Below are 14,210 nucleotides of genomic sequence, written 5' to 3'. Positions count from 1 at the left end.
GCCATCATTGTTGTTTGGCGGGTCCGGGCTGGGGATTCGAACCCGCCACCTTAGGTGTATGTGGCTGGCACCTTAGCCGGTTGAGCTATAGGCGCTGAGCCTATAGACTTCTTTGGGAACAGGTTTTCACCAAAACTCAGATGTCTTAGCAACTCTCTCACTGGTTGATGTGTTTATTGCTGGCAATTGTAGAGAGAAAATTGAAACTGGGAGAGTGAAGGTCCTCTATAGGTGGCAGTGAGGGAGTTGTTGGGGGGTGTTGAGAGGGGTGTTGCAGGTAGAGGAAATGAGGGAGAGAGAAATTAAGCAAGGGAGATAAGAAGTATTATTCAGACCTGGGTTTCCAAATATGGTGATACAAAAAATTACGTTAGGAAGAGGTTGAAATAAAGTTTGAGGTTACTCATTATTGGCTTTACCTTAGGCTCATAGAATGATGTTCATTACTATTGTAGATTTTTAAGGGAAAATCCCATGCTCAAGCATTCATTTACCAGGCATTTATTGAGTTTTTATTGTGTGGCAGGCAGAATGCTAGATGGTAGGGATAGATATTAATATAGATAAATAAGACACTGTCTTTGCAGTCAAGAAGTTTTTATGGGGAGACCATTGTATAACAGAAATAGACTGACCAGACTAAGTTCACTTCTAGATGTACATATAGGATTTAATGAGAGTATCTGGCTGCCTAAGGAAGATCAGAAAAGATTTGCCTACAGTTGAAGATTCTGCTTGTGCAGACTTGAGTTGAATCTTAGATTATGGGCCAGGTGTGGTGACTCATGCCTATAATCCTAGCATTCTGGGAGGCCAACACTGACAGATTGCTTGAGGTCAGGAGTTCAAAACCAGTGTGAGCAAGAATGAGACCCCCATCTCTACTAAAAATAGAAAAAAACTAAAGCAACTCAGACTTGAGCCTGGAAGTTTGAGGTTGCTGTGAGCTATTATGATGCCATGGTACTGTACCCTGGGCAACAGAGTGAGACCCTGCCTCAAAAAAAGAAAGAAAACAAAGAATCTTAGATGATGAATAGGTCCTTTCCAGGTGCTCTCAGTGGGAAAGGATGTTCTAGGCAGTGGAAGCAATATGTTAGCTGCACAGAATAGTGGTAGAATATGGTATGTTCTTTACAAGTATCTTGGTATGACTGAGTACAGGGTGTTACAAGTTAGGAGGAGATACACTGAAAAAGAGAGGCAGCGCAATAGCATGAAAAGTCATATGAGCAATTTATCCTGCTGGTGATAGGGAGTCCCCAAACCCACAAAGGACTTTTCTTTTCTTTTTTATTTATTTATTTATTTTTTGAGACAGAGTCTCATTATGTCACCTTTGGTAGAGTGCTGTGGTGTAACAGCTCACAGCAACCTCAGACTCCTGGGCTTAAGTGATTGATTCTCTTGCCTCAGCTTCCCAAGTAGCTGCCACAACGCCCGGCTATTTTTTGTTGCAGTTATCATTATTGTTTAGCTGGCCCAGGCCGGATTCAAACCTGCCAGCCTCAGTGCATGTGGCTAGCACCGTAACCACTGTACTGTGGGCACTCTTTTCTTTTCTAGATACAGGGTCTTCCTCTGTTGCCAAGGCTGCTGTCTTAGCCTCTCAAGTAGCTGACTTGTAGAAACCTACCACTATGTCCAGCTGATGTTTTTGTAGATTTGGGACCTTGCTTATTGCCCAGGTTGGTCTCAAACTCTTGGCCTCAAGTGATCCTCTTGCCCTGGCCTCCCAAAGTGCTGAGACTGTAGACATGAGCCACTGCACCTGGCCCACAGCATGACATCATGATTAGAATTGCACCATAGAAAAATTGTGGATTTTATTAATAGAATGAATTGGTGGCAGTGTGAAGAACAGATTTTAAAAGGACAAGAATGGTGGCAGGGAGACCAGTTAATGATAAGAGGTAATGGCTCTGCACCTGTGGCTCAAGTGGCTAAGGCACCAGCCACATACACCTAAGGTGGTGAGGTCGAATCCAGCCTGGGCCCGCCAAACAACAATGATGCCTGCAACGAAAAATTAGCCAGGTGTTGTGGCGGGCACCTGTGGTCCCAGCTACTTGGGGTCCCAGCTACTTGGGAGGCGGAAGCAGGAGACTCGCTTGAGCCCAGGAGTTGGAGGTTGCTGTGAGCTGTGGTGCCACAGCACTCTACCCAGGGGCACAGCTTGAGGCTCTGCCTCAAAAAAAAAAGAGGTGATGATAGGAGGCAGAATTCATGGAACTTTATGATCAGTTGAATACATTAGATAAGAGGAAAGGATATCAGGACAATTCTAGCGCACACTAGACCATTAGATTATAGTGGGTTACCTCTGATGACTGAGATTGTGTGTTGGGAGGAGAGAAAATTTGACTTTTTGTTTTGTATAGTAATACAATTACTTGTATTATTTTTACAAGGAGTGTGTGTGTGGTTTTCTTTTTTTTCTTTTCTTTCTTTCTTTTTTTTTTTTTTAGGAAGGATGTTTAATTCAAGAAAACCAATAGCTAGGCCGTGCCTGTAGCTCAGTGGGTAGGACGCCAGCTGCATACACTGAGGGTGGTGGGTTCGAAGCCAGCCCAGGCCAGTTAAAACAATAACAAAAAAAAGCCAGGCATTATAGCAGGCACCGATAGTCCCAGCTACTTGGGAGGCTGAGGCAAGTGAATTACTTAAGCCCAAGAGTTTGAGGTTTCTGTGAGCTGTGACGCTGCGGCACTCTACCAAGGGCAACAGCTTGAGACTCTGCCTCAAAAAAAAAAAGAAAAGAAAAAAGAAAAAACAATAGCTATTTGTCAATGAGTAGATATTGCCTCAGAATTTTCTTTCTTTCTTTCTTTCTTTTTTTTTTGTTGGTGTCAAGCTGTCACCCTGGGTAGAGTGCCGTGGCATCACAGCTCACAGTAACCTCCAACTCCTGGGCTCAAGTGAGTCTCCTGCCTCAGCCTCCCAAGTAGCTGGGACCACAGGCGCCCACCACAACAACGCCCGGCTATTTTTTGGTTGCAGCTGTCATTGTTGTTTTTGGCGGGCCTGGGCTGGATTTGAACCCTCCACCTTAGGGGTATGTGGCTGGCGCCTTAGCCACTTGAGCCACAGGCACCAAGCCGCCTCAGAATTTTCAAATGGTTCTTTTCCTTCTTATTGGTCTAGCTCTGTAGGATGGAGATATCATTTAAATAAATATCCACAGGGGAAAATTTCTATAATTTCACTTTTGAAAATTAATAGGCTTTTTTTAGGGTACTTTTGGGTTTACAGAAAAATGATTAGAAAATACAGAGTTCCCACATAACACCTTTCTTCTCTTATGCATTTTCTCCTATTATTTTATTTTTATTTTTATTTTATTTTGGAGGCAAGAGCTCTCTCTGTCATCCCAGCTGGTATGCAGCGGTGCGATCACAGCTCATTGTAATCTTGAACTTGAACTCCTGGGCTCAAGCATTCCTTCGATCTTGGCCTCCCAAAGTATAGGGATTACAGATGTGAGCCACTGTGTCCAGCCACTTTTAGGATATTTATAGTTTTTTATTTTAGTTTAGTTTATTTTTAGAGACAGAGCCTCACTTTGTCACCCTTGGTAGAGTGCCATGGTATCACAGCTCACAGCAACCTCCAGCTCTTGGGCTTAGGTGATTCTCTTGCCTCTGCCTCCTGAGTAGCTGGGACTACAGGCATCCACCACAATGCCCAGCTATTTTTTTGTTGAAGTTTGGCTGGGGCCTGGTTTGAACCCACCACTCAGTATATGGGGCCAGCGCCTTACTCACAGAGCCACAGGCGCTGCCCTATAATTTTGTATTTTAAATTTACATCTGTGACTGGGTGTGGTAGCGCACTCCTGTAATCCGAGCACTTGGGAGGCTGAGACAAGGCATGAACTCAAGAGTTTAAGGTTGCTGTGAGCCAAGACTCCATGGCACTCTACCGAGAGTGACTAAGTGCAACTCTGTCTCAAAAAAGAAAAAATTTAGATCTGTGATCCATTTTCAGTTAACTTTTGTGAAGGATATAAGGCCTGTGTTTAGATTCACTTTTTTACATGTGGATGCCTAGTAGTTCCAACACCATTTGTTGAAAGATTCTCCTTTCTAAATTGGATTGCCTTTGCTTCTTGTATTTTTTTTTAAGGTTAAAAAACAACCCTGATCTTTCTGGCTTCTATGACTAGTTAGATGGTAGTGCACCTTGATTTTAGGAGTATAAGAAAATGAAAGCTCATTTAGCTCAATGCTATTTACATAAATAGCATTTATTTAGCTCAAACTATTTACATAAATGAAAACTAAGTCATACATCTATGCTAGATATACAATCAGGGCTAAAATTGAGCCTATCCTTTCTCCATTCAGGGTTCTTCCTCCTACAGAGGGAGGGCTGCTTTGAATCAGAAGGAGCCCTTCTGGAAGCTTTGCTGATGCTCTTGAAATCCAAGTGTAACCCTAGTTTATTCAACTCTGCTATAGTTCACACATAGTTCCTAGCTTTTCCCCATCTCTTCTACCATATTAAATGCTATTTAGGGCTTAGGAGATTATAATAGTTTTGGGGTAGAGGGAGTAATTTGCTCATTTAACCCCTTACAGTCTGGAAGGCAAAGTCAAGGAGACAATGCACAATGCCTTTTGGGACCATCTTAAAGAGCAAATGTCAGCAGCTCCCCCTGATTTCAGCTGCGCTCTTGAACTTCTGAAAGAAATTAAAGAGGTGAGTGGCTGACCTTCTATGGATAGATATAAAATTCCTAGACAACACCAGCTCATTGAAGTATCCGTGGCTAGCAAATCTTAACTGAACATAATTTGTGAATCAGTCAGAATCTAATCAGTAGACAGAATTACAGAAATTACATCAGTAGACAGTAATTTGAACAGGAAAGGTTTAATATAAAAATTATTATAACAAGGAATTAGAGAGATGAGGGCTTAGCTAGTAAGAAGTACAAAGAACTCTAAAGAATCTTGGGATATCAGATAAAAGGGGCATCCACTATACCCCAGGGCTGAAATGGAACATCCAAGGACCTCATCTGAGAGGGCACGGCTAGGCCAGGGGAAGTTGCTGGCCTCTATGTGTTGCACTGCAGGAACTGAGCACTGGACCAGCCATGAATGCTGCAGGAGCCTGCCAAGTGTGCATACCAGAGCCCAGAGAGAAGTGCTTGTCTTTGCACTGGCTTTATAATATATGGTGGGCATACCTTAAGGTGACCCCCAGTGATCTGCACCCTTGATTATAGGTGAGATCTGCAACTTCTCACCAGTAAAATATGGCAAAGGTGATGGGCTATCACTCCCATGATTGTATTTCATCATATAAGACTTCATCTTAGCAAACTGGAAGGAGAGATTCTTCTGTTGCCCCTGAAGAAGGAACAGATATGTTGTAAACTATCTATGGACAGGGCCACAAGGAACTGCAGGGTATGCAGGGAATTGTGCACCCTCCTTAGGACCTGGTGGTAGCATCCAGCCAACAGCAAGTTGAGGTCTTCAAACATACAGTTATAAGGAATTAATCTGAATGAGCTTGGAAACAGAATCTTTCCCACTCAAATTTCCAAATGAGAATGTAGCCCAGCTAACACATTGATTGCAGCCTTGAGAGACCCTGAACAGAAGTCCCAGCTATACTGTGGCTGGACTCCTGAGCCACAGAAACAGAGAGATAACAAATGTAGGTATTGTTTTTAAGCTGCTAAGTTTATGGCAAATGTTACACAGTACAGAAAACTAAATAACACCCTTCACAGATAAAGCTTAAAATTTGTACTGTCAAGGGTCAGGCACAATAGCTGCATCATGCCTGTAATCCTAGCACTTTGGGAGAGTGAGGCAGGACTGCTTGAGGCCAGGAGTTTGAGACCAGCCTGGGCAATATAGCAAGACTCCAAGCCAGGCATGATGGTGTGTGCCTGTGTCCCAGCTACTCAGGAAGACAAGATGGGAAGATTGCTTGAGCCCAGGAGTTTGAGGTGCAGTGAGCTACGATTGTGCTACTACACTCCAGCTAGGGCAACAGAGTGAGGCTCTCTCTATTTAAAAATACACACACACACATATGTATATAGTCATCTTGTAAAAGACATTGAAAGGTCTTAGCTTCATTTTCACAGAGAAGAGAAAAGGATAATGGATTTGGATCTGTGAGGCAATATATTAATAAATGGCATAGTCGCTCCTTTGGCTACTCAGCTTCCATATGCACCATTTGAATTCCTGAAGAGAACTCTATTTCTACATAACAATAAATAGCTGTTTGTCTTATGAGTTTCATCCTCCCCCAAGTGAGGAGACATATGGCCCAAGTTATGGTATCCATCACTGGCTGTTCTTCAAGTCCAGTCACTGTGCCATTGAATATTTTGTTCCCTAAAAGCTAAATTGTAAAGTTAAGTTCTAACTGTGTATAAAATAATAAAGGGAAGGAAGAGGAAGAACAAAATGGTTAGTATATACCATTCAGCTTAGGTAAAGAAACACACCTATAACAAGCAAAGGAAAATTTATAGTCCTTATTTCTGTAATTGGCCAAAAGGCTATAGTTGATATCTATAGCTTCCTTCTTCACTATTCACTCTATGTGTCCCTTGTCCTTAGCCAGGACTTCAGCTGGTTAGGGTTCTTTATCTGTTGGAGTCACCCAAACCTTCATTGACAAAGGCTGAGTCCTTTTTGCCTCTTAGTCTTAGACATTTTGTTCTTTTTATTTGTTTGCAGTGATTTTCCACTAACCTTTAATAGTGAGCTTCAAGGTACTAAGAGGCACTTCAAAGAATCTCCTGGGTTCCAGGCAGTGTCTTTCTTGCCCCCATTGTGAAGCAGCAATCCTATTTCTGCTTGGTACACAGGGTCAGTTACCCCAGCCAGTAGAGTAACTCTTTTTTTGAACCCGTTGGTTCAGTGGTGTAAGGAGTCCCAAATGGCCAGGTAATGGTTTCCATCTTCTAGTTTACTAGAACCGATACAAGTACTTCACACAAACCAGCAAAACTTAGTGGGATGGGAAACAAAAGTTTTGCAAGTTGGTTACTAGGTGTAGTTCTGCTGTAATTGATCCCCTTAACCCTTGAATTATCACTGGCTTCTAACCAAAGGTAAATAATATTCTATAGGAAACTTAGGGACCCAACTTCTTGATCCTTAAAAGACATAGGCTAGAATACTCACTTTGGCAGCACATATACTAAAATTGGAACAATACAGAGAAGATTAGGTACGGCCCCCATGCAAGGATGACACACAGATTTGTGAAGCATTCCACATTTAAAAAGAAAAAAGACATAAGCTGGGATGTCTTTAGCTAAAGGGATTGCCCACTGGAGAAAGCTTGGGGCTTTAAACACAATGCAACTTCTTTGGCTTTCTTGGGCAGATCTTGCTGTCACTGCTGTTACCACGCCAGAACCGCCTGAGGACTGAGATTGAAGAAGCTCTGAACATGGACTTTCTCAAGCAGAAAGCAGAACGTGGGGCCCTGGATGTCCCTTACCTCTCTAAATATATTCTCAACATGATGACTCTGCTGTGTGCACCAGTTCGAGATGAAGCAGTGCAGAAGCTGGAAAACGTGACAGAACCTGTTCAGTTGCTGAGGTGTGAAACTTGATGCCTTTGGGCCGGGAAAAGCTGGGGCAGACACTGGGTTATAGCTATTGTTTTTGTTTTTGTTTTAATACCAGCCTTTCCCTTCTGAAGACTTGATTATACTCCTTCTCTCCTCTTTTTTTAATTTTTTAATATTTTTTAGAGACAGAGTCTCACTTTATCGCCCTCGGTAAAGTGCCATGGCATCATGGTTCACAGCAACTTCCAGCTCTTGGACTTAGGCTATTCTCTTGCCTCAGTCTCCCGAGTAACTGTGACTACAGATGCCCGCCACAACATATATGGGGCCGGCACCCTACCCACTGAGCCACAGGCCGCCTCTCCTTCTCTCCACTTTGATCTATTGGCTTTTCTTTTCCAAAGATGGCCATGCAGGGCCTTTTGATTATCCTGAGATTGATTAGATCCTCTATATTAAAGATAAGACATTAGAATACATAATTATTTCTTTCAAAGAGTTAAAAAAAAATCCCTTTCCTTGGGCAGCACCTGTGGCTCAGTGAGTAGGGTGCTGGCCCCATATACCGAAGGTGGTGGGTTCAAACCCGGCCCTGGCCAAACTACAACAAAAAAATAACTGGGTGTTGTGGCAGGCACCTGTAGTCCCAGCTACTCGGGAGGCTGAGGCAAGAGAATTGCCTAAGCCCAAGAGCTTGAAGTTGCTGTGAGCTGTGATGCCACAGCACTCTACCAAGGGTGACAAAGTAAGACTCTATCTCTAAAAAAAAAAAAAAAATCCCTTTCCCAGGTTTTCTCTTTTCCCGGTTCATACACTATGAGGGGTCAGGGATGGGAAATTATTTCTATTTCATACCTATAGAAACCAAGACTCAAAAAGTTAAAAAAAAAAAAAAAGAAAGAAAAAGTGAGTGGCTCAATGAGTCAGAAATAACATCACCTATACTCCCACTTTCCAAAGAGAATTGTTAACATGCTGGTTTAGTTTTTTCCACTGACTACCCTTTTTAAGAAGCAACAGAATGACAATAGTGAAAGAGATCTAGACCAGAGGCATCAGGGTCCGGAGACTCACCTGTTCCCAGTTAAGCTTCTGACTCACCCTGGGTCTTAGGTCATGGGCTGCATGTCATCTTCCCTAAATATATGAGGCAGAACTAAGTTAGTTTTCAGGCCCCTCCTAACTCTAGAATATAGTAATTTAGTGATTCCAGCTTACTACATTTCTTTTCATAGTATAAATATTTTATTTCCCCCCTGTGTCAGAGGGATCTTCCAGGTTCTGGGCCTGATGAAAATGGACATGGTAAACTACACTATCCAGAGCCTTCAACCCCACCGCCAGGAACATTCCATCCAATATGAGCGGGCTAAATTCCAGGAGCTCCTCAATAAGCAACCTAGTATGTATTATATATAAGGTGAAGGCAGGAGTGGGAAGACATGACCTTGGGTCTGACTTTTATGATGTTAGAGGGTACTCTGTCTCTTTTAGGAATAAAAAGTTTCTTCCTCAGGTAAAGAGAGGGAGAAGAAACAGTTATTTAAGACAGAAAGACTCTTAAAGCATTTATTTATTGACCAGGAGTCTGTCTTGAAAAGAACCTTGGTCCTAAAGTCTCAGAGATTAAAATGCTGAAGATGCTTACACATCCCTTTCCCTGTCACAGGCCTCCTCAATCATACCACCAAATGGTTGACCAAAGCAGCAGCAGACCTCACCATGCCACCTCCGACTTGTCCTGACACTGCTGATTCTTCCAGTGTGGCTGGCCCTTCTCCAAATGAAGCAACCAACAACTCAGAGCCCCTCAGCCCCTCAATGGTGCTGTCCCAGGGCTTCCTGAACCTCCTTCTCTGGGACCCTGAGAATGAAGAGTTCCCTGAGGTAGGAATGTCTGAGGGCATTGCCTTATTTTGTATTCAGGGCTTCCATCAGGAACCTCCTTTCCTGACAGCCTAGTTCTCCTTGGTCCCCAGACCCTGGTGATGGACAGAACCCGGCTGCAGGAGCTGGAGTCCCAGTTGCACCAGCTAACTATCCTGGCCTCAGTCTTGCTCGTGGCCAGTAGTTTCTCTGGCAGTGTTTTGTTTGGCTCACCCCAGTTTGTGGATAAACTGAAACGCATAACCAGGTCCCTGATGGAGGACTTTAACTCCAGGTAAGGTGCATAGCTCTTTTTTAGAGTATTCGTATTTAGGACATAGGCAGGTAATGAATGATGGCTCACTGTCTATCCCAAACCTCAGAAAGGCCCTTTGGAGTCAATCTGTTTGCCCTTTCCCCTCTCATTCAGTTAACTCAGAATGTGATGAGTAGGGTGCAGGGTCAGGGTTTCTCCCAAACCTCAGAAAGCCCCTTTGGAGCCACAAAGATTGTTGGTTTCTTTCCATAAGTGATCTTGAAATCTGGGACAAAGAAAAGTAAACTTTCTTCCAAAAGGAGTAGTGTAGAGGTAGTTTGCTACAAAGGAGTCATTATCTAGTTGAGTAGATGACAGGAGACTGGTATTATTATTATGTACATCCAGGAGTTGGTCAGTCAGTCAGCGATATTGATCGAACATCCACTGTGTGTCCACCATCACACCAAAGCATAAAGAGGAATTAGAAGGCTAGATTTGTAATTGTGATTAGTGAGTTAAGACAAATGACCATGGAAAATGCCCAAGGAAGTCTTTAAAATATATATATAAAAAGAAAGGGCTGGGTATGATGGCTCACACCTATAATCTCAGCCAAGGTGAGAGGATCTATTGAGCCCAGGAATTCAAGTCTGCAGTGAGTTATGAATGTGCCACTTCACTCCAGTTATGAATGTGCCACTTCACTCCAGCCTGGGTGACAAAATGAGACCCAAATTCCCAAAATTAATTAAGTAATTAATTAAAAAGTCCATGGGACTAAAGAATGCTGAGTAGATCTAAAGACAGAACAGTGCTTTTCCTGAGTTGATATTATAGTTTATCTTGTTTACTGATAAGTAGAACATGTTATCATATATAGAGTTGGTAGCTTAAGGGTTACAGTGAAGATGTCCACTGGGCCCTGCTGCCTACCAGGGGCTGTAGGTTGGGAGTGGGGAGGATGGCTGGGATTCTCCTTCAAGTAGGCCTTGCTTCTGGTGTGGAGCTTCCTTGCCAGGGCCACCTGCTGGGTGCCAGTTTATTCTTTTTTATGGTCTAGGCCAGAGGAGGCAATGCTGGCTGTGAGTGAACAGGTATCTCAGGAAATCCATCAAAGCCTCAAGAATATGGGTCTTGCTGATCTGAGCAGTGACAGTACAGCATCCCTGATAATACAGCTCCAGAACATTGCCAAGAAGGAGAACTGTGTTCGCAGTGTCATTGGTGAGCATGCTTGTGAGGTGGTGAAAACACTGGAGGGAGAGGTAAATCCTAACCCTAGAAGTGAGTTACCCAAACATTTGCCAAGATAAGGCATGGTTATTGGGTAAGTCACTATTTAGCCTTTAATTTTTTCAAAATATTGGATTGAAAAAATATATCCATTTCAGTAAAAAGGCTGACTCTGTAGTACAGGGGAAGATTTCCATCCAGGAATTCATCATGACTTCTAAGTGTGTGACACTGTCTAACCAACCTTATCAAGTCACGCTGGCCTGCTGCTTAGTCATTCTGTGACTACAGTCTAAGATATTTGATATCCACCTTCCTCCAACAAGAAACTGATGATGAATTAGGCTGGAAGACATGTTCCCATAGTAGGGACTCCCTGACTCCTATATTGGAATGGAGGGAATGAGCTTGGCCAACTTGCTTTTAACATAGCCATCTGAAAGATCACTCTACTTGCTGTTATGTCAGATTCCCACTAACATCTAACTGATGGCTTCTTAGCACTATTCTTTTTTGAATAGTCAGAAATTTACTAACCTACTGGTTTTTGATCTTGCTTTGTCCTTGAGAGCTAGATACTAACCTCCTTATCTATAGGCGACAGGTTGGTGAATATCTTAGTTAACTCAATGTGGTGAGTGGAGAGCAGGGTCAGTGTTTCTCCCTAAAATCTATTTGCCCTTTCCCTTCTCATTGTCTTTTCACAGATCAGCGGATCCATTTGTTTCTCAAATGCTGTTTGGTTCTTGGTGTGCAGAGGTCTCTGTTAGACCTCCCTGGAGGCCTTACTCTCATAGAAGCAGAGCTGGCAGAACTGGGCCAAAAATTTGTCAACTTTACATATCACAATCAGCAGGTGTTTGGCCCCTACTACACTGAGATCCTAGAAACCCTCATGTCCCCAGCCCATGCGCAGAGAGCAAAAATGAAGTCTCTCTGATAACACTGGCTCGGAGCCCTGGCAGCTTGAGCCCAGGAGAGAGCCCATCATCATCCTGGGGTAACATCACCAGTGACCAGCTGAGCAGCAACTCCACACATCAGTTTCCTGAAAGCCAATACAACAGGGCTTGTAGGGATCAAGATGTAAACACCAACTGGTCCAAACCCATTCACTAATAAACTTCTGAACTACAAGAAAACTTCTATCTTTCCTGTGCTGCCACTGAGGCCAAGCCTTAGCCCCCAACTAGCTGGGAAGTCAACAAGTCCTCAGTTTTTCTTTCTCTGTGCTCCCTTCAACATGAAGAGTGGAGCAGCCAGTTCATCCAGGTGCTAACATTATTTTTTCTAAGGGTGAAGCATTTCTTTGAGGGCTTTGAGAATTCTGGAATTATCCAAAATGTGAGTATTAGGGCTTCTCTGAAAGCCTTTGTTTTTCTGTCTAGTTCAGCTTGGAGATACGGTTTGTACAAATCAGCTCAGGAAAGAACATGGTTGAAAGAATTTAGAAAGCTCATTTCCAGGACCAAATTCCCCTGAAGGTTTCAAATTATGTAACAAGTGAAGGAATAGCAGGAGCATCAGCTTTCTTTTCTTTTGCATGATATTGGGGGCTGAATAGAAACGGAGGCTGGCTGCAAGCCTTCTGTTGAGGACCTCTCTCAAGTTAAACAGAATTCAGACTTAGATAGTTAGGTCAGTGACTGATTTGGATCAGTTTTATCCCTGGTCCTATTATCCAGCCCAGTAAGTCTCCTGTTTCCCACCCTGTACTTCCTGACAGTGGTGACATGGGCATTCAGAGGTGTAACAGCCTCCATCTTGCCATCTCCAGTCCGGGCATCTGTGGTTGTGAGGTCTTGTTGGCATCACAAATGGGAGATGTTTTAGGAAAGACCTTGGCTCGCCTCCTGAGGTTGCAGAGATCTAACCTATCCTTTTCAGGCTATGTGAGGCAGATCAGCCCCAAACTATTACAGCTAAAATGAAGAAAACATTTAATTAAGATTGAGAAAATGGAAATTCACTCATGTGTTCTCAAGGCAAGGGGAAGAAAAACAGTGTTCTCACCATGCAAGGAAATGGAATGAACCTAGTAATAACACACTTAATCTAGAAAGTACAGCAGAAAGGGGATTTGTGTGCTTTGAGTCCAGAGTTTCCTTCTAATTGAAATGCCTTTTTTTGAAAGAGTAGATCCTAGGTGGATGACAGCTATGTCAACAGAGTGTGACTTTTACTGTGACCAGAAAAGCTGGAAGGATTGGATCATTCAGCTTCCAGTCTTATAACTAGACAGCTTCAGGATGGGGAATCCTAGACAAAGTGCTTTGTTTAATAAACAGTGAAGCTTACCTAGTTGGATTTTCCGCATTTTGGAAGCATCATTATCTTAGAGGCAAAAGTGCTCTGAAGGGATTTCTGTGAAGTAGACTGGTTGGTAGGTGCACAGACTGGGTTGACTACAGAACCTTGCTTGATAATTAAAATCTGGAATTATCAATTTATTAGAAATTCTGAGTTGATTTTTTTATGTTTGTTCATAGAGCAGACAGGGCTCTGTCCCTGAACAAGGAAAGATATCTCCATTAAATCATGTCCACTGGTTTGAGGGAATTTTAATAATTTTTGTATTTTAAATTGTGGTAAAATGTACATAATATAAAATTTACCATTAGTGACATTTAGTACATTCACAATGTTGTACAACTATCATGACTATCTAGTTTAGAACATTTTTGTCACCATAAAAGGAAATCTCATACCAGTAACCACTCACTCCCCATTCTCCTCTTTCTTAGTTCCTGACAACTAATCTCCTTTCTGAGTCAGAGTTTTCTGACTCTGGATATTTCAAATAAGTAGAATCATTTGTGACTAGCTTCTTTCACTTAGTTTTCAATGTTATTCATGTTCTAGACATATTGGTACTTTATTCCTTTTTATGGCTAAATAATATTTTATTGTATGGATATGCCACATTTTCTTTATCCATTCATCGGTTGATGGATATCTGGGTTGTGTTCATCTTTTGTCTTTTGTAAGTAATTCCACAATGAACATTTCTGTATTAAGTTTTTTTTTGTTTGTTTTGAACACTTTTTTTCTATGCTATTGAGCACATACCCAAATATATAGGAGTAGAATTGCTGAGTTATATGGTAATCTATATTTAATTTATTGAGAAGCTACCATTTTGAGTTGATATTTATGCATCATGTAAGGAAAGGGTCCAACTTTGCATGTGGATATCCAGTTTTCCCAGGACTAGTTGTTAAACAGACTGTCCTTTTCTCCTTTGAATGGTCTTGATAACCTTGTCAAAAATCAATTGATCATATATCTTGTT

At 42.3% G+C, this 14,210-nt stretch overlaps 1 protein-coding gene and 1 non-coding gene across 5 annotated transcripts in view; both read left to right on the top strand.

Moving 5' to 3' along the window:
- TCP11 (t-complex 11) overlaps positions 1-12,060 on the top strand; it is an 18,437-nt gene extending 6,377 nt beyond the window's left edge. For all 4 annotated transcript variants that reach the window (XM_012804863.1, XM_012804862.1, XM_012804861.2 and 1 more), the window contains exons 3-9: positions 4,581-4,701; positions 7,369-7,589; positions 8,826-8,962; positions 9,230-9,447; positions 9,540-9,721; positions 10,746-10,909; positions 11,626-12,060. In XM_012804863.1, coding sequence (XP_012660317.1) covers positions 4,581-4,701; positions 7,369-7,589; positions 8,826-8,962; positions 9,230-9,447; positions 9,540-9,721; positions 10,746-10,909; positions 11,626-11,858 — 1,276 coding nt within the window. In that variant the 3' untranslated portion in view covers positions 11,859-12,060. The remainder of the gene's footprint in view (positions 1-4,580; positions 4,702-7,368; positions 7,590-8,825; positions 8,963-9,229; positions 9,448-9,539; positions 9,722-10,745; positions 10,910-11,625) is intronic.
- Positions 7,156-7,263, top strand: LOC111725114. The gene has a single exon (XR_002773257.1). It is a non-coding gene; the product is annotated as a U6 spliceosomal RNA (small nuclear RNA).
- Positions 12,061-14,210: the final 2,150 nt, after the last annotated feature.

Source organism: Otolemur garnettii, unplaced genomic scaffold (assembly GCF_000181295.1).
Source record: "Otolemur garnettii isolate 467f Iridium unplaced genomic scaffold, OtoGar3 scaffold00031, whole genome shotgun sequence".
In the NCBI taxonomy this organism is placed as follows: Eukaryota; Metazoa; Chordata; class Mammalia; order Primates; family Galagidae; genus Otolemur; species Otolemur garnettii.
Note: the sequence above shows the minus strand (reverse complement) of the source record. Positions and strands in the feature narration are given on the sequence as shown.